General features: G+C 44.2%; 4 protein-coding genes across 9 annotated transcripts in view; 2 read left to right on the top strand and 2 right to left on the bottom strand.

Moving 5' to 3' along the window:
* Positions 1–7,576, top strand: part of rtkn (rhotekin) — a 62,167-nt gene extending 54,591 nt beyond the window's left edge. For 3 of the 6 annotated variants that reach the window (XM_013136855.2, XM_013136857.3, XM_013136859.3), the window contains exons 5-12: positions 954–1,071; positions 1,450–1,668; positions 1,837–1,931; positions 2,472–2,578; positions 2,761–2,892; positions 3,743–3,908; positions 4,031–4,135; positions 4,929–7,576. In XM_013136855.2, the coding sequence (XP_012992309.1) occupies positions 954–1,071; positions 1,450–1,668; positions 1,837–1,931; positions 2,472–2,578; positions 2,761–2,892; positions 3,743–3,908; positions 4,031–4,135; positions 4,929–5,569 (1,583 nt within the window). In that variant the 3' untranslated portion in view covers positions 5,570–7,576. Of the gene's footprint in view, positions 1–953; positions 1,072–1,449; positions 1,669–1,836; positions 1,932–2,471; positions 2,579–2,760; positions 2,893–3,742; positions 3,909–4,030; positions 4,136–4,725; positions 4,823–4,928 lie in introns of all 6 variants that reach the window. The other 3 variants (XM_013136856.2, XM_013136858.3, XM_020052802.2) reach the window with 2 other exon arrangements.
* A 355-nt stretch (positions 7,577–7,931) lies between these two features.
* Positions 7,932–10,664, bottom strand: mblac2 (metallo-beta-lactamase domain containing 2). Its single transcript, XM_010864845.4, has 2 exons — positions 10,085–10,664; positions 7,932–9,113 (listed from the first exon to the last, which is right to left on the bottom strand). The coding sequence occupies exons 1-2, from the start codon at positions 10,524–10,526 to the stop codon at positions 8,725–8,727; spliced, it is 831 nt and encodes a 276-aa protein (XP_010863147.1). The 5' UTR covers positions 10,527–10,664; the 3' UTR covers positions 7,932–8,724.
* A 77-nt stretch (positions 10,665–10,741) lies between these two features.
* Positions 10,742–17,219, top strand: polr3g (polymerase (RNA) III (DNA directed) polypeptide G). The gene is made up of 8 exons (XM_010864846.4): positions 10,742–10,837; positions 11,245–11,398; positions 11,530–11,659; positions 12,072–12,134; positions 12,229–12,288; positions 12,374–12,441; positions 16,532–16,657; positions 16,893–17,219. Exons 2-8 carry the CDS (start codon positions 11,285–11,287, stop codon positions 16,977–16,979), a joined length of 648 nt encoding a protein of 215 aa, XP_010863148.1. The 5' UTR covers positions 10,742–10,837; positions 11,245–11,284; the 3' UTR covers positions 16,980–17,219.
* Positions 17,200–23,762, bottom strand: lysmd3 (LysM, putative peptidoglycan-binding, domain containing 3). Its single transcript, XM_010864844.3, has 3 exons — positions 23,655–23,762; positions 18,617–18,886; positions 17,200–18,504 (listed from the first exon to the last, which is right to left on the bottom strand). The coding sequence occupies exons 2-3, from the start codon at positions 18,878–18,880 to the stop codon at positions 17,824–17,826; spliced, it is 945 nt and encodes a 314-aa protein (XP_010863146.1). The 5' UTR covers positions 18,881–18,886; positions 23,655–23,762; the 3' UTR covers positions 17,200–17,823.
* Positions 23,763–24,189: the final 427 nt, after the last annotated feature.

Here is a 24,189-nt window from a genome sequence, read left to right as displayed (position 1 = left end):
TACGTACGTGGACAGAACTTGTAACTGTAACAGATTACATTTAAAAAGTAACCTATCCAACCCTGGTCATATGTTACCATTGTTTTATGGGTATTGTAGTTCTAAAAGTATTTAGTATTTAGCTGTGTTATGGATACTGTAGTTCTAAGGGTTTTCATGATGCTGCTGTGTTATGATTAAGTTGACAACATGAAAGGGTTAAAATGTGAAAATGTGCTGAATACAAATCCTTAGTGAGGTCATTGACAACTGGAAGAAATTAATCTGCATGAACTAATAGACCTTTCTGAATAGTAATGTGACCAGAAACCAGTACCTGGAGAGTCCTGGTGGAGCTTAATGTGCCCATTCGTTAGGGTTGTTATCTGCAGTGGGAGGATAACCAAGCTCAGGAGGACAAGTACAACGTGCGCTATTGACACATCAACCAACCAACCAACCAACACACACGCATGTGCTAAACTCTAAACTACACTGAGTTTAAAATGAGACTCATTCAATACACTGTATATGAAAAACCCTCTTAAAGCTTCTTGGGCCTGACTTTCACAGTACTGGCATTCAAAAACCAACAGCTGCTCCTGTGTGGGAGCCACACCCACAATTCTCCAGTCCTTCGGTCTGCCTACCCACAATTCTCCACTCTGTCGGCCTGTCTGTTTGTGTAAAATATTCATGGAGGGTGCAGATGATGCCCATTGCTGCCAAGGACTTTTGAAGTGGGGAAACCTAGTCAAATGTAGTCAAATCAAATGTCTTCCATATGCAGCTTTTCTCACTCACATTCCCTGTCTCTCCCATCCGTCCCTCTCCTCTCTCCCTCCCTCTCCTCTCTCTTTCTTCTATCCCTGTCTCTCTCTTATCTCCGTCTCTTTCTTCTCCTCCTTTCTCTCCCTGCCTCTTTTCTCTCCCTGCCTCTCTCTCCCTGTCTCTCCCCCCTGCCCTTCCCTCAGAGCTGCATCGGTGTGCTGTGTTCTGTTTACTCCAGATGGGAGGGGAGATCCACGATACTGACATGGTGATGGTAGACCGGACACTCACCGACATCTGCTTTGACAACACCATTGTCTTGTAAGGCTCCGTTTTCTGTGGTTTCTGGAACGCTGTGTTTAAACCGGTTTGCCCAAGTATTTGCAAAAGAGCAGATCTGATTGGTCAAAATATGGGAGAAATGTCAGAAATGGCTTGTCTGTGTAAACCACTTTGACAAGTTATCGGGACGGCTTTTCAGTTTGAAAACTATTTAAATATAATTTAGATGTACATCTCAATGCATATTACCTTTAGTACATAACATGTGACAACATGTGACAAGCTTTCACAAGTTTACATTCTTAAACAATGCATTGTGTGCACACTCATTCCTTGTTCATGTGAGATGCATGACTGAACTGCATGCCCAAGATGCATGCCTCTGACGCGTGTCTCTGTGTGTTCCGCGGCGTGCAGCAACGAGGCCAGCCCGGGCTTCGACCTCCGCGTGGAGCTGTACAGCTGCAGCTCGGAGGAAGACTACTCGGCAGGCAGCACGCCCAGGAAACTAGCCAGCAAACTCAGCAGCTCTCTGGGCCGCTCGGCGGGGAAGAAGCTCCGGGCCGCCGTGGACCCCGGCGCCGGCAGCCCCACTGGAGGGGGGGCCACGCTGCTGCTCCCGGTACCCGCCGTGGCGTAGGTGGCTTTATGATGCGTAGACAGGCAGACACGCTGGCCCGCCCTTTTGGTGGGGCTGGCGTGTTACACGTGTGTTTAGAGTGGCGCGCACACAGCAGCCGTGCCGTTGTTGGTGTTTGGTCCCAGCGTCCCGTGACTCACCGGTGCTTCTGTGTCCCACTACAGGGGCCCCAAGTACCACCTGCTGGCCCATACCTCCCTGTCCCTGGCACACGTCCAGGACAACTTCCGCACCCATGACCTCATCACCTCAGGCAACGGTAGGTCACAAGTGTGGGTGTGTAGTATCGGTGACCGGCTGTAGTTGGGACTTCTATCAGCTGTTTTTCGGTCACTCCGTCCGAGGCGTTCTCTCTCTCTCTCTCCTTCATCCCCCTCTCATCAACCCCTCTGTCTGTATCCATCTGTTCCTGTATCCCAGCAGGTATCTGAGAGTGTTAAGTTCAAGGTCATGAAGCTGTGTTAATCTGATGTGGCTGTTTTAAGAGCTGGAGACACCCATTCATTGCCCCTTACATCTCTAGTGAAGTTTCACTGGCTATCCAGTGTTGGTCTTTGCTCTCCCCTGGAGCTCTGATACTTTTATTCCCTGCTGCAGACTGAGTGTGCATGTCTTTGTGTGCGTGTGTGAATGCACATGTTTGTGCACACCTGTGTGTGTGCGCGCCTGTGCGTGTGTGCGCGTCTGTGTGGGTGCCTGTGCAGGACTGTTGTGGGGTTGATGCACATTGTATTTATTTTGTCGCAACGCTCAGTCTTTCTTTCTCCCCCTCCATCACTCCGCCCCTCCGCCCGTGTAGAGGAGTGTACATACTGGGTTCCTCTCTACGGCAGTGTGTGTTGTCGCCTCGCTGCTCAACCAGACTGTATGAACCAACAGATGATGAGCGGCTGTTTGAAGGTCAAGGTGAGTGTGTGTGTGTGTGTGTGTGTGGGGGGGGGGTGTGTGTGTGGGTGTGTGTGTGTGTGTGTGGTCACGGAAAGTTGGAGCAGGATTTTCTCCTTTGTCCCTTTTGTCCATCGTTCCTTTTTCTTCCTTGCTTCCTTCCTTCCTTGCTTCCCTCTAATTAGCCTTTCTGTCTCTCACAGCAGTTGGGAGGTGACCCTCAGAGTAGCACAAATGTCTACGGTGTCCTTAAAGGGACAAACCTTTCCTGTTACCATCGACAGGAGGACATCGAGTCTAATGTTGAGCCAGCTTTTACCATCGCCATCAACAAGGTCAGTGGATGGTCAGACCTGCCCCCGGCTTTAACCTCCATCTTTAATTTATTCACATAGTTAAAGGGATAGTTCAGCTGTCCATCTACCAATAAAGCGCCTATATTCAAGAATCAGTAGGTATACGTAAGTATGTAAAAGTCCCAAAGGCAAGAAACACCAATCCCCTTTTAAAGCAGACTCATACTCATGTAAGAACCGCGTTCCAGTTCTCACCCACGTGCCCAAGGGCAGATGTTCATCGCTCTCTCTGTCTGTGGCGATTCATTATCGTGACTCACAGTCTTTGGGACCCCAGGGCCTCAGAGTCCTGAACCATGAAGAAGTGTTTCAGCATCAGGCGGACGTAAAATCTTTGTGTAATCATTATGTAAAATCACTCATCAATCAGCAGCTCTGACTGCTCTGCTCCTGGGATCAAGGTGAATGGAGCACTGTTGCCACCTACTGGTGGCGAGACACATTACATTACAGTACAAATATTTTAAGTGGGTAGCTGGGAAAGACTTAAGACTGAGGTTTAATTGAGCAAACTTGATTTATACGACATTGACTGTTTCTATGTCAGCATGTGCATTCATGTACTGTGGATTGATGGCGGGAAAATATTTCCATACTTATCTTTGTTGTAGTATTGAAATACGTGTGCATGCGTGAGTCTGATTTGTGTATAGTATCTAGCCACTGTCCTTGACATACACTATAGACACTGAGTCAGTGTGCTGAGCCACTAGCTAGAAAACTGCCTGCCTACCAAGTAAATGATCAATTACAACCATTGCCCATTAAGTCAACAACTCCCCCTGTCTGTGTGTGTCTGTGTGTGTGTGTCTGTGTGTGTGTGTTCTAGGAGACTAGAATTCGTGCGTCTGAAAAGGACCCAGACAGTAACGTCCAGAGCATCAGCATCAGCAACCTGTACGGAGGAGAGGAGGTGACACACACCGTGTCGGCAGACAGCCGCCAGGAGACGCACCGCTGGATGGAGGCCTTCTGGCAACACTTCTACGACATGAGTACGGCTCTCACCACGCCGCCGCGGGGAGAACAGCCCTTGATCGGCTCTTGGCGTCTTTGCCGGTGTTTTGCCTCTGGGTTGGATCCGGGGAGCTGACTGAGGTCTTCTTTCTCCCCACAGGCCAATGGAAGCAGTGTTGTGACGACCTGATGAAGATCGACCTGCCGTCGCCCCGGAAAGCAGCCCTTGTCACGTCGAAACAGGGCTCCCTTTACCACGAGATGGGTAAGACCGCTGGCGCTGTTACTGAACATGGATTAGTCAATGGTATGGATCATCTCAATGTATGATGCATCTAAATGGATCGTGTCATTACAGTTGAACATGCAGTACAGATTTACTATGATAAAATATGAATAGGACTCCAGAAATCAAAGATCTACCTAGAGGAAGACAGACCCTGTCCTTAACAGCATGTGTGTTTCTGATTGATTCTTCTAATGGCACTGTGGCCATAGACTCTGCTGCCTGCCATCTCTGCTCTGCTCTGCGGGTGGAAGTCTTTGACATGCCTGACTCACTGTCTCCCTTCCTTTCTTCTCCTCTTTCTCTCCTTGTGTGTTTCCATTTTCCCCTTTTGGTTATCTTTGCCCCGTCTCTCTTCCCTGACCTTTCACCCCCTCTTTTTCCATTGCCTACATTATCCCACATCACCCTGGTTATGTTTACACTCCAACCAAACACCAACCTCCATGCAACCTACATGAACTCCTTTTAACCTTGCCATGCACACTTCAATTCCCCCAAATAACACATCCCCATTTAATTTCGCCCTGCCCATAAATGCATGAAACACCCCCCCCACCGGACCCTAGCCCCCCTGACCACGCCTTCCTGTCAGGGTCTCCTGCTGCAGGATAACGCTGTGTCCGCTGAGATTCGCGCTCTGCTCTCCTCCTATTACAACGACAGGTGATGTTCAGGCCCCCCGGACCCCAGTGGTCTGTTTCGGCCACACTTGCCTTGTTCCCCCGTGTGTCTCTGCCGTGACCTAACGACCTCCGTCTGCTCCTCTCAGTTATTGACACCGCCGGTGACATCGGCACGGTGACGGACATCCTGACCCGGCGGATGCAGGAGCTGGAGCTGAGAAGCCAGCTGGGGACCTCTCCTCCCTGGATGTCCCTGTTCGCGGAGTCGCCCGGACGCCAGCGATCCCCCCGGCTGGCCGGCCACAGCCCCCGCACCCCCCGCCGCCTCCCCCGCAGTCCCCTGAGCCCCTCGCGCTGCCCCCGGCCCAGCCTGCTCTCCTCGGACGCCAGCCTGACCTCGGACAGCGACAGCCCCTGCAGCACCAGCCCCTGTTCCCGGCACGGCGGCTTGGCCGAGCCTCTCTCCCTCCCCTCGTCGCGCTTCCGCCCGCGCACCCTCTCCCTGGACGCCAAGCTCAGCACCCTCAGGGGCAGGGGTTACGGAGGGGCGTTGCAGTGCTCCTGTCAGCCCCCCACCTCCTCCCTCACCCCAATCCCGGCCCAGCGGGTCTCCCAGGCCACCCTGTCCTGTTCCAGCTCCACCTCAAGCAACAGCTCCAGCGAGGGCCGCCGCAGCCCGGAGTCACTGGACAGCTCCCCTTTCTCGCGCCCCTCCTCGGCCCGCCGGAGCCTCAGGAGCATGAGGGCCAAACTGGATCCCCGGAACTGGCTCCAAAGCCAGGTATAGCCCAACGCAGAGAGCCCCAGTCATCTGACCCGCGGGCCAACGGATGACATCACCTCAGACCTCCACATCGCCCAGTGTGTCCTGGTAGGAGCGCGGCCGGATGGAAGCCGCTCCCAGACGTTCGCTGACGAGAGTCCTGGTATTAACTGGAAGAACTTAACACGAAGGCCTGGAGACGTGTCGTCCAAGTGTCATTGTTGACGGCACACTTTCACGGACCACCAACTGGAACGGCGGTGTCTGGCAGGCTAGAGCTTGCTCGTCAGTTCGCCGAGCTATGCCCTCAGTGAAAACATGTTTTATTGCATCCTGTTTGTTCATCATAAGCTGGACGTGTTGTATCTGGAGGAGTGAGTAATGTGTTTGCAGTGTTCAGTCTGGGTCGGCGAGCCTGTGGCCAAGTTGAGTTACTCTGGGGGATGTGCTCAGTGTCCTCTGGTAGAATGTTAACGGCTGAATGTGGTTGTTTTTACCTTGAAGACTCACACACTGCTACACCACCTGTCACCTGTAATATCAAGTCAATTCTGACCGAAAAAGTCCCCTGGATATGCTTTTGCGCCAATTTAGTTTATTGCATGATTGTGCTCCAAGTCAAGGAATGCATCGTTTGACATCTAAACTGCTCTGAAAATAATTGAATTGAAAGCTCGACATAATGCCACAGCAGTACCCCCCCCCCTCTACTACTGGAGATGTCAGGGTCACTTTCTCTGTTACTGAAGGCTCTGAGGACAACCCTTGTGAAGACACACTGTAGACCAACTAGTTAAATCGTTTTCAAGGTGACATTGTTACAACTACATTAGCTTGTAAATTTATTATAATTTAAGTAAGCCAAAGGTGTTTTACTAAACGATCATGAGAAGCCATACTTATTCTTGTGCTATATTGCCTCATCGAAATATTTTGTGCAAATGTACTGACATTTAAATCTCCTAGACTTTGGTTATGGAAGGTTTTGGATCATAAGGGCACATGAATGTCCTTCTGATGTCCTTGCTAATCTCAATAAAACCTAACAACCCGACTAGGCTGATTAAATCTACTCGTAGGGAGGGAGGTCTGTGTTGCTAGTTCAAACCCTGTGTGCAGGTAGGTGATCAGTTCCATCCAAAAATGGGTTACAGCATTTCTCATGTCCCATTGGAATGTCAATTCAAGGTTATTTAAACATAATCTAGTCCAGTTAAAAGTTGTCTAATGTTAAAGCATGTATTTAAGAGTGTAAAACCTGAGGATGTACATCTGTGTGTTTAGGAACTCCCACTCCTCCCTCTCTCTCTCTTCTATAGCTTAATTGGTGGTACAGTTACCATTATGCCCTGTAGTGGTCCTAAAACGTTGCTCCAGTGCATTATGGGACATCACAATCTGTGAAATACGCAATACAGGAAATATTGTTCTGTCGCACATGTTGTGATGCTTTTTGTTTTTTTTCTATAGGCCTATGATCATGCTGTCATTTACCTAATGAGATAAGAAGCACCAACCAGATAACTGTAGTGTTTGTCCCTGTTGAAAGTGAAGCCTATCAATTTCCTCATGCATCTGTGTTCTCCATGGGCTATAGGCTGTAACGGTTTACAGTTTTCCAAGAGCTCGGCTGGCTCCTCGTTTTTTTTTAACAGTGAAAACAACTTTAAATGCTTCCAAGTGGCGTTTGTTACTGTAAAGTTTTTTTTGTAAGTTAACAAAAACTGTTTTATTGTCTTCCATTTTGTTAAATTACATTTTACATTATTGGTTTTGTTATAAATACAGCTATTATATTGATATATTGTTTTAAAAGATGACTGATTTTGTTATAAATACAGCTGTATTGATATATTGTTGTAACAGATGACTGCAGACCAGTACCAGTGTAGATTACCTTGAATGCTAACCTTGCCAGTGTCCCGTGTTAACAGGCATGCTAGTCATCCCATGGGAGAAAGTGATAGGAACTGCCAGTCATGTCTATATATGTAACATAATAATAATAAATGATTTAACACTTTAAAGGTACCATTTCCCCCCCGATGTTTTTACGCTTCATTGGAAAGGTGTGATGTTCCTGCTGAAAGAGCGATGGGCTGAAACCAACCCGCTCTACAGTACATGTGCCCTGGAGGCTGCTGCTTAAACTGCTGGGCCACATCGTTTATCGGTTTTGAACAGTTTTCATTGTTTCTGCGCAAATTATAGGGTGTAGTATTATCAACCACAGTAGAAACTGTGCAGTTTGATATGTAGAAGACAAATTACATGCCCCATCTATGGAAGACTGTTACAAACTGTCAGATTAGTTAAAATGTATGCCAGCATATTTTATTTACAATGCATTTTACTTACAAAAAAAACACTAATAAAAATGTGCATGCCAACATAGTGTAAAAATATACATAGATTTAGACCGTATTCATATTCTATTAATTTAAACCATTTATATTGAATAAGAGCTGTTTTCCTAGATATGACTTTAATACTCTGCAAGTAGTCCAAGCCCATAGGTCTCCATGACTGATAATAAACATGGGTAGGAAACTGTTGGATTGGCCTGAACTCTTCGCTATAGGGGGTTTCTACCACTGTCAGATATATGGTGTGGAATATAAAGAGTGAGGAATGAAGATGTACCGTTGCTGGAAAAAAAAAAAGAATCCAGGCCTTGGGTGGTGAGCTGGAACATAATTTCCTCTAAGTTAGTGTTACTCTGTTTGTTCCTAAGGTTGCATATGTCTACTTCAAATTGTTCAGCTATTGATTGGTCCGACCAGTTGTGTTAATGCAGGGCTAAAACAGGCATGTTCTCTGCGGAGGGTTCCAAGATACCTGGGTTAAGACGGACATTTTAAACATCTCACAACTTAAGATTTAAAAACCAGCACTTATATTAATCTTTATTATATTTAAGCTTTATTTTCCAGTCTATAATGGGATACCAATATAATGCCAATCACAGCCCAGTGAAAACTAAGGGGGGGGAGGGTGCGTTTTGATGAATAACTTAAAACGTCCAAATCACACCGAGGTTGGATCCCATTAGGTTCTGATTGACGACACGAGGAAATCCCGCTTGTTGAACCGGTGGCTAATGTCCGCCCCTCACAGCCGCCCAGTCTAGTCTACCTCTGCGCCATTACCAACGCAGGGACGCCACCCTCTCCCAAAGGTTAGCAAACCCTGGGCGTGTTGGAGGCCCGCAGCGCCAGACTGGCCAAGGTCTTCCAGGCGAACGTGGAGAACCGTGCCGGGCAGGTGCCGGCTCTGTTGATGTACCCTGAGGCGATCCGGTGGAGCCGCTTGGCGCCAAACGTGTGGTAGTGTCCCGGCATGACCTGGTCCACCTGCTCGCTGTCCACCAGGCCCAGCAGGCGCTCACAGCTGCTGATGTAGTCACTCACCTGGCTGGTCGGCAGCCAGTCGATCATGTCGCCGTCGTAGACCACGTCCCCGCTGAAGAGCATCCTGTTGTCCCCGTCGTGCAGACAGATGCTGCCCCGGGAGTGACCCGGCATGTGCAGCACTGTCAGCTGCCTGTCGCCGAGGTTGATGACATCACCTGAGGAAGACCGCAGAGGGCGAGATGGGGGAGAATTGGACACTTTTAGCAATAAGATATTCCAACTGCATTGCAGTACTGACACAGCAGAAATGTACTGACCGCTGCACAAACGAGACGGGACGCTGGTAGGGGAGTTTCCTACAACTTTGTCATGATTGGCAAAATTTGAACATGAAACACGAAATGGATCAAAACGCATTGCTGTAATGAAGTAAACGAATTAGGAATTTTAGAGCGTTTTCCTAACAAGAAGATAACTTGTGGTCTGATATCTAGAACTTTCTCCTTCTCAAGCTGTGAAGAGCAGGCCTTTGTTTGCTTATAAAATCTTGTGGAAATCATATGGCATGGGTCTAGTATGCTGTACGCCCTAGGTTGAAATAAAATGAACAAGGAATCAACCTTGAAAGCAGAATATTTCTCTCACAACCGCTATGAGGGTGTGCTACCCTCATTCACACAAGCCAGGACCATAAACAATGCCTCATATGGACCCCTTTTTAGCAACAACTCCCAGTTCACGTTGGGTAACAGAGTTAATAAAATTACAAGGTGTGGCACCTCATCTCAAGAATATGCAGTCAGAGATATATCCTTCAGCAATTGACTTCTCACTTTGATTGAGCTAATGTGATTGATTATAGAGAAACTGTGTGAGACAGGGAGGGGTCGTGCGTGCCTGCGATGGGAAGTCTGTGTTGGTGCTCTGCCAATTCTACTCTGCAGTATGCATTCCCCTATGGGATGCAGAGTATAAAATGTACTGAATGCTAAGTAGATTTTCTGCAACAAGGAGAAAGGAGACATCCGTTATGGGGCTGTGTAATTATATTCCTATTGACCATTATTCTTATCTCCTTCCTGAATACTGTAAAACAAAAAAGGTCGAGCTTTCTTGTTCAAATCATACCAATACATTGGTGTGTAGACGGAGGTCTGAAGATTGTATTGTTCAATTATTGGCCTACCTTCTTGTAGTATATGTGTTGGTTGCACAGCATTGACTCTGTACTGGCTGGCTCTCCATCCCGGCCAAGGAGCCTGGACAATCTCTCTGTCGGACAGCCAGGTGACCGTCTCGAAGTTGTCCCCGCTAGCCAACGCATCAACCTCTGCACTGTGTACACCGACCTGTTGGAACTGATGCAGACCACCTGAGTGGTCGAAGTGGGCGTGGGTGGCGATGGCCAGGAGGGGGTTCTTTCGCTGCGGGTCTTCTCCAAGCAGACCTTTCGCGTTAATGTAATCAGGTAAGCTCCTCAAACCCAAGCCTGTGTCTATCACTACGTCTTGGTGAGATCCCCGGAGAAGCCAAATATTAGCTCTGTTGGACGATTCGAAAAACTTCTCTTGGATCCAGTATATTCCTTGTCCGAGGGATTTATGCGCGTACCAGTCCGTTGCAGACATCCCAGTTCATGTACTTAAACGAAGGTGCGGTTTTTCGACGCTACAAGAAGTGTATTAATATTACCTTATTTACTCAAAAAAATAATGGTGGCCGCTAGACACGCCCTTGTGGGGAAAACGCGCGATGACTGGGCGTATTGATTTGTGACGACACGGTAAAACCAAACGCTATTGGCAAACTTACTGAAGTCGTCACACCTACTGAAGTCGTCATATAAAGGATACCCAGCCTAGGCTTCGCCACGCTTATCTGCTGGGTGCGGAGGAGAAAGACCGTGAATATAGTCTTCGTTCAAGTGCTGATTCGCGTGGTAATTCCCACTTTTCACTTAAATCAAAAAACCCGTTGTTCTAGTAATTCAACCGAGTTGACAATCCTGGAATTCACCAGAAACCCATGCATTAAATTGGAAATTACACTGACTAGCAGATTTAATTTAACTCTACGAGTAAATCGTGGAGTATGACTAATTAGGTTATCCGTAGGCTGTCGACTGAGCATTTATCAGTCTTGCTGCGTTGCCAGAAGCCTGGTCGTGCGGACCCCAAACTTTCAGTAGCCTACTTCTATCTGAATCGACTGTGTAGTTCTATGGCAAAAACAAATATGTGCATCCTTTGGGCTGCACATGGACAATTTGGGTGAATTTTATGTACTGTGTGCTTGTTAGCCAAATGTGTGAGGGTGAAATGTTAACGGCGCCATCCGGTAATATAGGGTTTTAGGAGTAGAGGAGCTGTCCCCTCGTAGTGTCGACATGGCTGGTGGTAGAGGCCGTGGTATAGGCGCCTTCACCTTCAACGTTGAGTCCCTGGGCCTGAGCAGGGGAAATATGCCAGAGACCCGACTGGGCCCCCAGAAGCTGTACCCAGTGAGTAGCCTACTGAATCGTACTGACCACATTTATCAGGTGCGCGCGCGCGCATGTCTCCAGCGAAATAGCTTGGGAAGATCGCTGTTGCATGACAGTGAATCCATGAACCAATTATTTTACCAATTCAGGACGTGGAGTACAAACCTGTGCCACTGAAAGTTGGAGAAGATGAGGACTACATGCTGGCCCTGAAACAGGAGATGAGGGGAGCCATGAAACGACTGCCCCACCACATTAAACCTCTGGCTGAGAAAGGAGGTGAGAATGCATTACTGGCACCAGTGAGTCTCATCAAAGCATGAGGTGAGATCATGCTACACTCAGGAACTGAGACGTTTAATCCTATCCTATCCGGAGAGAGACAGATCTAGGAGGGACTATTGAGTTATAGATCCCATTCCCTTGGCCAGATTACAAGTGCACCTGTATAAAATGCAGCTTTATTGGAACTTGACATAGAAAGATTAGACAACTCAAATCTCTACTGAAAGTTTTTTTGTCTGTGGCATGTTGACCTGGATTAGACAATTAAGTATAAGTAATTAAGTATGCTCCATCAGCTGTAGGAGAAATTGGGAGGCTAGTTAGGATTTTCTCTTGGGCGCTTGCCGTTTTGATTCCCTGTGTGTGTGAATGCATGCATAACCTTCATTGTTTCCATATTGGATAGATGTGGAACGATACAAGGAGAGGTACCTGAAGGCAGCGTTGTTGGGTGATGAGTGGACGCCAGGTAATTGGTCAATGTGGTCATCACATTAATGAAACCTTTTGATTTCACAGAAATGCATATATATTTTTAATTTTACTTCTGTCTGGCATTTCAGACTGGCAGCTCTTTCCAAAAGAACTGATGCCTCAAAAGAAAAAGTTGAAAGTAAAACCAGGTACCTTCCCTTCAAATAATCGTTTGTGGTTTTTCACAATAAAACCAAATGCTATCAGACATATTCCAAATAAACATCACTTTAGCAGGGGCAAAGAAGAAACCTGTAAAGATATCGAGCACAGAGAAAGCAGATGTGCTCAGTAAATTAGATGTAAGTCACTTTCATTGCATCCTCTTGATGAATACTGTGTAAAAAAAAATTGGGGGGAGAAATTACTCATGTGGATTAGGTTGTACGTTCAGATTTTCTTTCTGAAAACACTGTAAATTGACAACATTTGGAAAATGTAAAACTTCAGTTAAACGCCTAGTCTTACATAGCCTCTAATCCTTATTAAAAGGATAATCTACCCATTGCAAATTCTTATTCTTTGTCTCTGACTGGCTATGTTGTTCTCTACCCAGGTGGCTAGGTAGCTAGAATGAAAAAGGATCTACAAATGACAATTGCCCTTTCAATTCAGGGGCTGCAGTCTCACCAAGTGAAACATTAGCGATTACAGTTAGACAGTATTTTGTTGGTATGGTTGTGCAAAAATGGAAGCGCAATAGCTAATACAAAAGACACTGTTTTCATCAAGTGTAACATTTTGAATGGAGAATAACTACTGAGCTTGCTTTTCAGTCCATGACTATCTGTCAGGGGAATCAGGCCTGAGAAACAGCAAATGGTCACTCATTTGTTGGACAGCCAACAAGCCCAATGGTAGCAGCAGATTCCCCCCCATAGGGGAATGCATACTCCATGGAAAACTAATGACTGGGCTGTATTTCCATATTCCCTGACATTCCTTCCACAGTGATAAAACATGATAATTAAACTAGGGACGGGCACAGTTACTAAAATGTAGTTAGTGTTCGTGTAGCTACTGGGTTATGTGTACAGATCTTTCACCCTAAAAAATTGTTTTACATCCTAAATTCTTACATATGAAAAATACAACGTTAGGGAGACATGGGGCAAGACACCCCCTGGGGTAAGACACCCCAATGTAGCTCTCACAAACCACAATGTCACAGTTCTTTTTTTCAACACCTCCTTGCTGCTACTAGTCTTAATCAACTACAAATTTCCTTTATCATCACCTGCTCAGCCAACTACTGATTTTTTTTAATCCTTTTAAATCTCATTTTAAAGACAGCTGGGATTTCAAATATTGCCTTATTTAAACGATAAGTATAACTGTATGAAATGGTGTGTAAGGAAAAGGTAAATGGGTTAAAACAACAGGGCCAATTCTTCATAACCCTAAGGCATTATCTTCTATTGGGATAAGATTCCCCCGGGGACAACTAACCCCAGTAGCTGGAAAAAATGTATTTCCAAAGATAACAATTAACTGTGGTTTTAAATTATAAAACATGTATATACATATAAATATTATAATTGAATTGCAGAAATCACCTTTAGTAACAGTACGCTAAATCGGGCAAGCTAGCTCACTGAATATGGTATGCTAACAGGAGCGTTGTAATCGGACGACGGAAATAGGAGTAACAAGGCTACGTTTTTTTTTTGTGGACAAAGGCTACCCAACATCGCCGTCTACTGATTATATACAGCAATTATGTTTTTGATGAAAACACGTTATTTCACGTTGTGTGCAACATGCTGTAGCAAGCTAGCTGAGACCGTTATAATAAATACAATTAAAATAATTCTGATACTGTAAAGTAAGGTAGCTCAACAGCTTAGGTCCGGGTGGATTAGCTTTCTTGTTCATTGATTAAAAACATGGTATGTACAGTTAAGTATGTTCTCATACATTTCTACACTAATTACTGATGCGTGAACAATGTTACCCACCTCCTTTTTATCATTCATCCTTTTGCTGGACCAAATTACTGCTGCACATAATACCACCATGACTAGTGTTAAGTGGCATGATTTATTTTCCGAACTGGTCCCAGGTAAGATGGCGGGGCTATTGAGACGTCAGATATAAAGCATAGATGAGACATATAGTTCTATCTATGCATACTACATCAGAAATGTCCGCCTTGGGAGAGAGAGATGGTTGTAAGTTGCGGGTAAAGCAACAGGTTGGGATGTCTGCAACCAGCTTGTCTAGACTCAATCAAAAAACTAAATGTTGTGTTGTTAAATATTGGCTTCTGTAGCCGAGTTTTCAGTCTACCACATTGCTTCCTTCATGTACGCGCTGGCTCTTTTCTCACACAAAACGGCCATTGAGCTGACGTTAGATTAGAAAGAGACCCACTCCTTTACGCGTCATGTATTGGCATTTTTGTTGTATGGTAGTTTAAAAAAAACATGTTTTTTTGGGTAACGTCAGGGTCGGGTAGGTTACAGTTACAAGTTACCTTTCCACATTTGTCATCAGTAATGTAACTTTTGATTACTCAACCGTAGTAACGTAATCTGATTACTTTTATATTACTTTTATATTAAGAAGTATTAGAAGACATAGGAAAGAGCCTATAACCAATTGAACACCTTTTGCGGGATCAATCAATGTTACTCTACATAGCTGGCCTATTTTACTTATGGTGCCTTTGGAAAGGGTTTCTAAGCCATTGCTTTCTACTTCAATATGATTGGGCTCTACACGCTAAAGGTCAGTCAGATATTCACTCATTCCAATTAATTCAATAACCCTTGATCTTCCAGAATCGGACTTATCTAAGAATGTTAACCTGTTATGTTTTATTCATGTTTTTTATTGCTACAAAAAATTATTGAAAAATAAATGGCAATTAATACAGTGTATTGACATTATTGTATATAAATCAGTAGCTTTTTGCACATACACTAAATCTGCAGTAGTTTGATGATTTGCCCCACAACCACCAGCATTGTCAAAACGTTGCAGAAACCCCAGGCATGCAAATGCACGTTTGCAATCGTGAACAAATGTTTTACCCGCGCGAACGTAACCTGCGGTTATTAGGGCCACCAGCGATGGATTTTCAAAACACATTAAAGAAATACACCTGCACTCTTAGCTAAAAGTCAATGTCGTCAGCAGCCAGTGATAACCAATGAACGCACTTGAGATTCAAAGCAAGCAGAATCATATGGTCTACCTGTATGGAGTTGAGGTGGTTGAAGCAAATGCAAATCATCATCCTTTGGCAGAGTGCTTCCTGACTCATTTTCTCCTCAAATATCGTGATAGATTCCATATCATCTTTTATCTTGAAGGCAGCGTCATGTTACAGCTATCTAACAAACAGTTGCCTAATCTTATAAACAATTCCTGTCTGAAAACATAAAATACCAGGTATGCCTATTGTTCTGAGAAATATGCATGGTTAGTAGATTACCAAATCAAATTTAATAGCCTATGGGTCGGCTAAAATTACCGTAGATGTATTGTTTTTACAAGCCAACCAACCAAAACCGGAGAATTAAACTAGCGCTTCATCTGTAACTAATCTTGTTGTTTGTGCTCACATTTGCGCGAATGATGATCTCTCACACGCACAACTGTAATTTGGGTTCAAATACCGATGTGTAAAACATAATATATATATATATATTTTTTTACATGCAACATTTCAATTATTTCACAATTATAACATTTTCTCAAGTATCTGTAATCCAATTACAATATTTTAGCTGGTAATGTAACTGATTAGTTACAGTTTTTTGTAATCAGTTACATGTAACTCTCTGGGTAACGGAATACTGTTTGAATAATAGCACTTGATATTCGTTTAAAATAATTTAAACTGTTTAAACTGTCCTGTAAAATGTGAATTTGTCATCAGTAGGCTATACTTGCAAATCCCTGGGATTGTTAAATACAATAACTAATCATTGATGGATATTGCCTCCTAAATGAGTACCTTTTGCTGAGATTACAAATGCCAGGTGGATGGTACAGAGGGGTCTGAAGGCTTGCTATTAAAGGGCCAGTGCACCATCACCACAGGCCCCAGTACACTCCTAGCATCAACCACACAGTGTGGAGGTCCATAGCTGAAGTTATCTAACAAGGGCTAGCTTAACATTTTTCAAAAGGAAAAAGTGGGATGTTCAAGCATGTCAACTCAAGTTGTCCCTGGTGAACAGTATGGGATCTCCTGACATCCTGGGGAACTCGACAAAATTGAATAAGTCTGTCTCTGAAACATTGTATTGTGTGATTGAGGCAAATACTCAGGCTATTAATTGAAGTTTTACAAGGCCAATCATCTGAGATACGTGAAAGTATATTGAGTAAACTGTTTGTCCCCAGATAAATGTATATGTTATCGCTGTTTTTTTTTTTCAGGATCTTGAAAAGAACGATGATGTCAAATCTGATGAGGAGAAGGAAGAAAAAAAACCCAAAGCGGAAGGAGAGGAGGAAGAAGAAGAAATTGAAGGAGAGGAGTTGGACGAAGAAGATTTAGAAGAGGTAACATGCACACCTTGTTCTAGAAGCGCCATTGTAATCTAAATCCATTGTAGAGTTCCAGTTGTATCCCAGGACATATTCCATTCAAGTTGTTGGTCTGCACACCTTCATAAAATCATTAAAATTGGTCGAGGCAGGTCAGTTTGTGTAAAATGTACATGCATTGGAAATATAAAGACAACTTGATAGCTGCCTCCACAATATTTACACTAAACATTTTAAATGTTTTTTTCAGGAGAATGACTACATAGCCAGCTATTTCGAAGATGGCGACGATTTTGATGCCGGCAGTGACGACAACATGGATGAAGCGACATATTAATCTGTTGCCTGATGGAAGTCAACGGAAGTGTACCTCGGCCCTGTTAGAGGAAATAATCTGCTGGTTATAAGAGTCAAGTTTCCATGATGAGCCAACGGGAACACCGAGGGATAAATCAAGATGTCTTTGTGGCGCCAGCTGATGGGCGCTTGATCTTGACGTTGCTTTGTAAATAATTGCATGAACAAATGAATCATGAACACTGAAACGTGACACAATGTAAAGTCCGAGCATCAATAATTTATTGAAAATATACTTTATTTTCAGCCTGTAAAATGTTGACAGGTTGAAGGCACATACTGTTCATAACATTTATTTAAAACATGAAATAGACGTGAGAAAGAAAACTACAATAACATTTCACTGTAATATACCTAAATAGTGTTGGTGACAATTGTGCCTTTCCTATTTTGTCAACACATGGCCTAGTTGAAAGAGGTTTCATAGTCAAAATGCAGTCCTCCCAATACAGGCAAAAACATATTTGAGCAAAGTTCAAGGAAATTTGCAACACATTTTAGACTAACTTCAATACTGATAGAAATTATGACTAATAATCATCAAATAAATTACTGTTGTGATAAGTGGCAGCTTAAGGTGTCGCAATGAAATGTCCCATCAGCTCCCAGAAGGGACATTTTAAGCAGTTGGGTCTCACTGTGTAAATAAACCTGTTAAAAAAAACAAAACAACAACATACATTGTCAAATGTACATCCACTGAAAGATTTCAACAGATTGTCCTCAGTTTCCCACAGGATTCCATTTCTTATAAAGTGATTCTCAGAGGGCCTGTATCGAAGTACCCGGTCCATAATGTAACTGCTCGGGAAATATCTGCCTCGCTACGTTTTCTCTTTCTTGGGGTTCGGCTGGTCACCCACCCCACCGTGTCCCTGTGAGTCCGGTTCAGGTACGACTTCAGCCTGAGGTCTCCGGTGGATGCCTCCGTTGACAGTAGCCGGGCCGGGCATCGCGGCGTGCAGCATGCCCTTGGGATTGGCCAACGGCGTGGTGGTGGGGTCGTCCGCCTTCTTCAGTACCTCGTAGTACAGAAGGTAAAAGACCGGCGTGACGATGCCGACCACCAGCATGATGGCCACCGCCGTCCACCACCTCATGCCCCAGTCCGCCCCGTGATAAGGGTCCTTCCTGGGGACGGGCTTGAAGTCCGGCTCGCCGAGCAGCAAGGGCTGCTGGAAAGTCAGGGAGGAGACCACCTCGTTCAGGCTGCTTCTGGAGCTGCCGGTGGACTTGACTAGCAGCTCAATGTCCTTGTCCTTCTCCTGCAGGAAGCTGCCAACACTGTCTGTGGAGGTGGACGAAGAGGACGAGTCTGAGGAGGTCTCCGCAGGAGTCGCAGGCTGGGGGATGCGGCGTGGGCCCGTGGGGGCGGCGGATTTGAGAGTTGCTGTATTATGGGTCTCGGTGAGCACACTAAACCGTTTCACTGGGATCTTGATGGATCTCAGAGCAAAGAAGTCCTGCTCTGTCAACAGGTTGTTGGCCCTCTTGATTTCTGCCACCTGAAACACACACACACACAACGTCAAACAAAGGAATTCAATTTAGCATAGCAGTGTGACGTCCAAGCTACCAGGCTGTGTGCAAGGTCTTGTCCTTCTAGGGTTGACGTACTGAGCAGTGGTACTGCAGGGAGAAGCCATTCAACGTGTCCCCTTCTTTGATGTCTCGGACCAGGAGGACAATGTCATCCAGCCTCTCCCTGGAGGTGCTCCTTCGCAGCCTGTCCCGGCCTCGGGAACGCAGCTCATAGCTCTCGCCGTCCTCCTCCGAAAGGTCATTCTCAGAGCTGTTCCCAAACAGATAGGTGTGTCCTCCATTGGCAGGCTGAACTGTCGTTGCCAAATGGAAACCATTGTGCTGGTTTCTCCCAGTCATTTTTCACTTAAAGAAAAAGAAAAAGAGAGAAATTGTAACATAGCGCTATATGATTGTGGTTGTATTGTTAAAAAAAGAAACAATACAATAAAAAGAATATTCCATTGCAAAACCCAAGACAAATTAAGTGGTACTTGGTACCACTTAACTTTTTTGGTGAAGGAGTGAACAGAGCACGTTTTAAAATGTCTGGCAAGTCTGGTTTTAAGGAAGGACTAAGAGGAACTACAGAAAATCCTGTCTCTCCGCCACTTCCACTTGAATAATAAACAGCTAGCCAGATAAAAACCAAAGGGTTATTTTGAATGAGTGCACTTTGCAATTAGCTAGTTTGCACCAATTATCTTTACTAAATCCACTGTTAAGTTTTAGCCTGCAGTCTATTTTTTCCTAATGTGACACGCTGTCTCGTGATATGTTGAGAGTTGTCCTGGTAAAGCAGGAGCAGTCAATACTCTTTCCTGGACTAACACAAGAACCGCAGGACTTCGTTTCAACTACAGCACCTCAACAGACCAACCGACTGATTCTGTGACCTTTTGACACACCTGGTCATTCAAGTTGGTAATGTAATGCTCTCTTAAGACTAAGCCGCCTTTAAAAAATTTATACTCCAGTCTCAATTTATATAACAGGTAGGACGTGTGGAAATAATGAGCGCAGTTTTACATAGTTCAGTTGCCTGGGAGAAAAAAAAACTTCAATCACCATATTTCTTTTACTGCGCTAACATCATGTATTAATATTAAAAGGTGTTACTAAGCAGATTGTGGTCTCTAACAATTGAGCCTCTCAATGAGAATTTTTCTTATTATTCTTTTTATACATGGACTTCAGAAACAGACTTCAGAACCAGACTTCTCCATCACCGCTCACTCTACTCCAATATACATGGAGCGAGACATCTTTTGACCTCAGTAACCGCATGGAGTTTGTCGACAATTGATATTTGGCATATCAAGATTAAACAGCATGATCATTACACATTGTGTAAAATGTACAGTTTGGTCATGTAACACAATGTGCCGGGATCTCCACATCTGGCTTCATCTGCCGCCGCCGCCACCACCACCACGTTTCAGAATGATAATGACGCCGCAGTACCAAACTAAACACTACTTTAAAAACAAGGGGTCACCAACGCCAACACAATCAACTTCTTAAAAGAGTTGCTCTGTCTGTTCTGTGATCATTCTAGATGGTACTGTAAACAGATACGTGTGACTGTGATGGCAATTCTAAAACTGGTTCTATGAAAACCATGGATGCAGAGTAATGTTCCACGTCTTGTAGTACTGGCCAAGTGGCTAAGGAAACAATGGCCAACTTGGTGAGGTAAGTCTTTGCCGGCTATAGCCTAAGAAAAATGCTGGGAAATGCCTATTTGTTTTTGGTTCAGACCATGTAAGAATGTTGATGTTCCATTAAGGGTATAGTTAGTGAGAACTTTTTCCATTACATTTTTGTTACCGCTCATAACTGCCAAGATTATTCCCACTGTACAAATATAGCTTTATACTTTTGTTGTGTCACAGTAACATCACTACAACTCTTACTAACCATAGCCAATAAGCTGGTCTGCAGTCCAATACTGGCGTTTTGGTGATATTTTCCAACAGCACAATACTTTGAGCCTACATTTTCATTAAGTAACCTAAAGCAGAGCTGTATCAAGCTTGTTTAAACTGCTTATTAACTACCTTTGCCACTGTTTGTTCCCTAATTATAAGCCCTACAATGCAGCCTATCATATTTTAATTGAGTCAATACTGTAAACACCTTTCTGAGATGGAACTCTAATGCCCACAGATTACAGTTTTTTTTAAGACGCTTTGGAACTATTCACAGTATGTGTTAATATTTTACGACTCTTAGTACATCTGACACCGACTTGGCAACAAAAGACAACTAAAAAACGTTTCACATGGAAATACATTGTTCATAAATTACATGCATAACGTTTGATAAGATTTTCTATTAAAAAAAAATGTTTTACATATTTTACTATCACTATGCTTATTGTTCATAATATACTGTGTGTATCTTACATTGTTTGGCCTACTACGCTCAGATTGAAAAGGACAGAATCACCAAGGCCATAGGTGTGTGTGACCTCTGTGGGATTCAAACCCACAACCTTGGTGTTGGTCATGTGAGCCACAAACGACCACTGTACTACACAATACTGTCATAAACCGGACGTCCGTAGTAATAACCACAACTGATAAGCATATAACCATATAAATAAATCAGAGAGCTCCTGAACAGGGTAAAAACCACAAACTGAACTGTTGTTAACCATCACAAGTACATATCTGTTGATAAAGCAGGCTTCTACATGCCAAACTGGCACAACATCGTTGGCCAATGACAAACTGTCCATGTGTCTGGACAACATAGAGGAGACATATTCCTGAGTGTAGCCAGATCTGAAGATTAGGTGCTAGGACATGCACCACTTCTTGGGTCTCACAATGCTGTGGCTGCACGCCTCATTTTGTTCCTCAATGAAATTGCATGTGACAATGTAAGGTTTCACCATTCAAAGGTGATTCAACAGTGGTTTTGGGTCAATCCCTGATTCCTGACCCTAGACCTGGCCCCCTAATCTCCTTTTCAATACACAGCTGGAAGTCTATGAATGCCATCCCCATGAGCATGTCACATTTCTACAGCTCATGGATAAGCCATGTCATGACATCACTGGTGACCAATGTCACGTTTGGATTTGCCATGCCAAAAGATTCTTCCCGCAGCACATAAAAAAAATGACGATATTCACGGTGATGTGGACAAGATATCATGGCCAGATGCAGAAGACAGAATTGATGCAAATTAGTGTAGTGTGCGCTAAACACTGACATTTAATTTCTTTCTTTCCTACAGTATTTGTTTCAATTGATTAGACAAAAAATATATATTGCAATAAGTAACTTTTTTTTTTTAGGCCAAAGTTGTAAAGCCCTGCCCTGGGCTATTCTTAGAACAATGTTCTCCTCAGCCATTCTTGGAGTGTAATTTACAATCAAGGCCTTGCCTCATCTTAGTAGCTTCCTGTCAGGTAAATTGAAAGTTCAAGATGATACTGCCTATGCACATCTCGCCAAGACACTCGGCTTTCTATCACACTGCTCACTCAAACAGGAAGTATCTTATCAGCACACATGCACTCTGAGGATGCCTCTGTGATTAAACCTTTTTCCCCTTGAAGCTGGGGCTGCAGAGTCCCTGCCCATTGTGGAAACCGCTCAACAAGAGTGTCTGCTAAAACTAATCTGCCCTGCAGGTCTCCAGCTACCCAGAACAGCCACGTCACCAGGATTGGATGTATCGGGATTCTCCAGCTTACATGTTAAAAGCGATGTGTCCATTAGTAACATGACACATCCAACCAGTTCCTCAAGCGCTGTGCTGAATCCTAAAGACTGTAGACACTTGGAGAACATGAGGCAAACAGAACATTTGGTGACAGCTATCCTCAGGCGCCAACCATGAATGTGCTGTGAGACGTGTTCCTGTGTACACAAAAGGGAACCAGTGGCTGATCTGAGGGTATGGTGAAGCATTCACTGTGGCACTAGACAAGACTTGCCGGTTCCCCAAAATATTTAGATCCGGAACGATAGGGGCAAGAGGTTGTTTCTGGACATGACAGGGGTATTGTGGTAGGTCACTGTCAGTAAAACACTGTCAAATGCCTCCTCTGCCCTTGACTCAATTTCAACGGAATTTCTTTGATTTGTCGCCAACTCTCACCTTTCACCATTTGGCTAGTAGTACAACACCGCTGATTAATACAAATGTTATATAAATAGCCCAATTGTTTTTAACCTGCGCACACTCCATTTCGATTTCAAATATTATTAATATAATTAATTATTAGCTAACTCGCTCATTTTAAATAGATCTGACTGCTCATTTACAACAAAAAAAGAAAGGTTTTCCATCTCGGACTTTGGTTCTCCATTATCGACGTTGCCAAAATTGTTCGTCATTGTAAACCGACCATTGTCACTGTTGCCTAGGCTAAGGCTTTCGAGACAGCAAATAAATTTAACTAAATCTAACATGCATTTGGTTTTACGAACAACTGAGGCATATAGGGAAGCATTCAGTCCAACTCTTCCATTTGGATCTTCAAGAGGGTGATACATCTGAACTCCCTAGTTAAAGTCCATCAGTGCAGCTGGCAAGCACTCCTGGCTAGTAACCGACTGATAGGAGCCTCAACGACTGCAGTGTTCTCGGGGTATTGTTTATGCAACGTACAGTATATTAAGCTAACGTTGGCGTTTCTATCCATGAAAAGAAAGCAGCTGACGAAGAAGTGTCGTTGTCAGATCATATCTAACTAGCATGACAACGCTTACCTGAAGTTTAAGCATGAAGGTCAATGCTAACGTTGGCAAAATTCCTGGCTACAGTAATCGTAACACAAGCAATCACAAACAGCTAGGTACTAAACTAGATATCTAACGTTAGATAGGTAAATGGTGTACGTTATTACTTAACTAGCCTTCATTACTAAACCAACGACCGTAAACCTTGTACAATAGCTACTTTGTAATCCGATGGATGGAGGCAGCTGCTAAAAGGTAGGCTGGCATGAAAGCTAGCTAACATATCGAAGGGCTAGCTACAGAGGTATCTGTTAGTTACCCAGTTCTATCAGCTACCCTGCCTTATAATTAAAAAGATAATCACGAATCTTGTTGCTAGGAAAGATTTGTATTATCTATATGTTGGCAAAAATCGTGAAAAATAAATAATTTACCTGAAAACATGAGCACTGTTCCGTCGACGACCTAAGCCATTTCCATTCTTCCTCCGGCTACTAGGGTTCGCTTGTTTAGCTACGCCACGTCAACAGAATACTAACGTGATGACGTAGGTGGTTCCGATTTAAAGTTACTGCGCCCACCACTAGATGGCTCGAGTGATGCAGAGGCCAGCTGGATAAAACCCGTTAAATAACGAATCTCTCCATTCCCCAGTTTTGCGTCTATGTGCGCACGCCCAACATCAATATTGTAAACACATTTTTAAAGCTTGCTTTAGACGCTCTTTAAAAGGGTAGGTTTTCTTCTCTGTTAGCCTTGCCTGGTCCTACACCCTTGGTTGAACCCCAGGTATGTTGCAGTAGTCTACTCTAGATATGAGATGACAAGTGTATAGAGTCGTACCTATATGGTTTCCTGTGTGAGGTAATGGTGGCACCTACAAATGTTGCAGAGTGTGAACCTGCAGAAGCGAGTTACAGATTTTTTTGGCACAGAATGACAGGTTGTTATCCAAGATCACTCCAAGGT

This window comes from Esox lucius, chromosome 13 (genome assembly GCF_011004845.1).
Source record: "Esox lucius isolate fEsoLuc1 chromosome 13, fEsoLuc1.pri, whole genome shotgun sequence".
In the NCBI taxonomy this organism is placed as follows: domain Eukaryota; kingdom Metazoa; phylum Chordata; class Actinopteri; order Esociformes; family Esocidae; genus Esox; species Esox lucius.
This window is presented reverse-complemented; position numbering and strand designations above follow the sequence as displayed.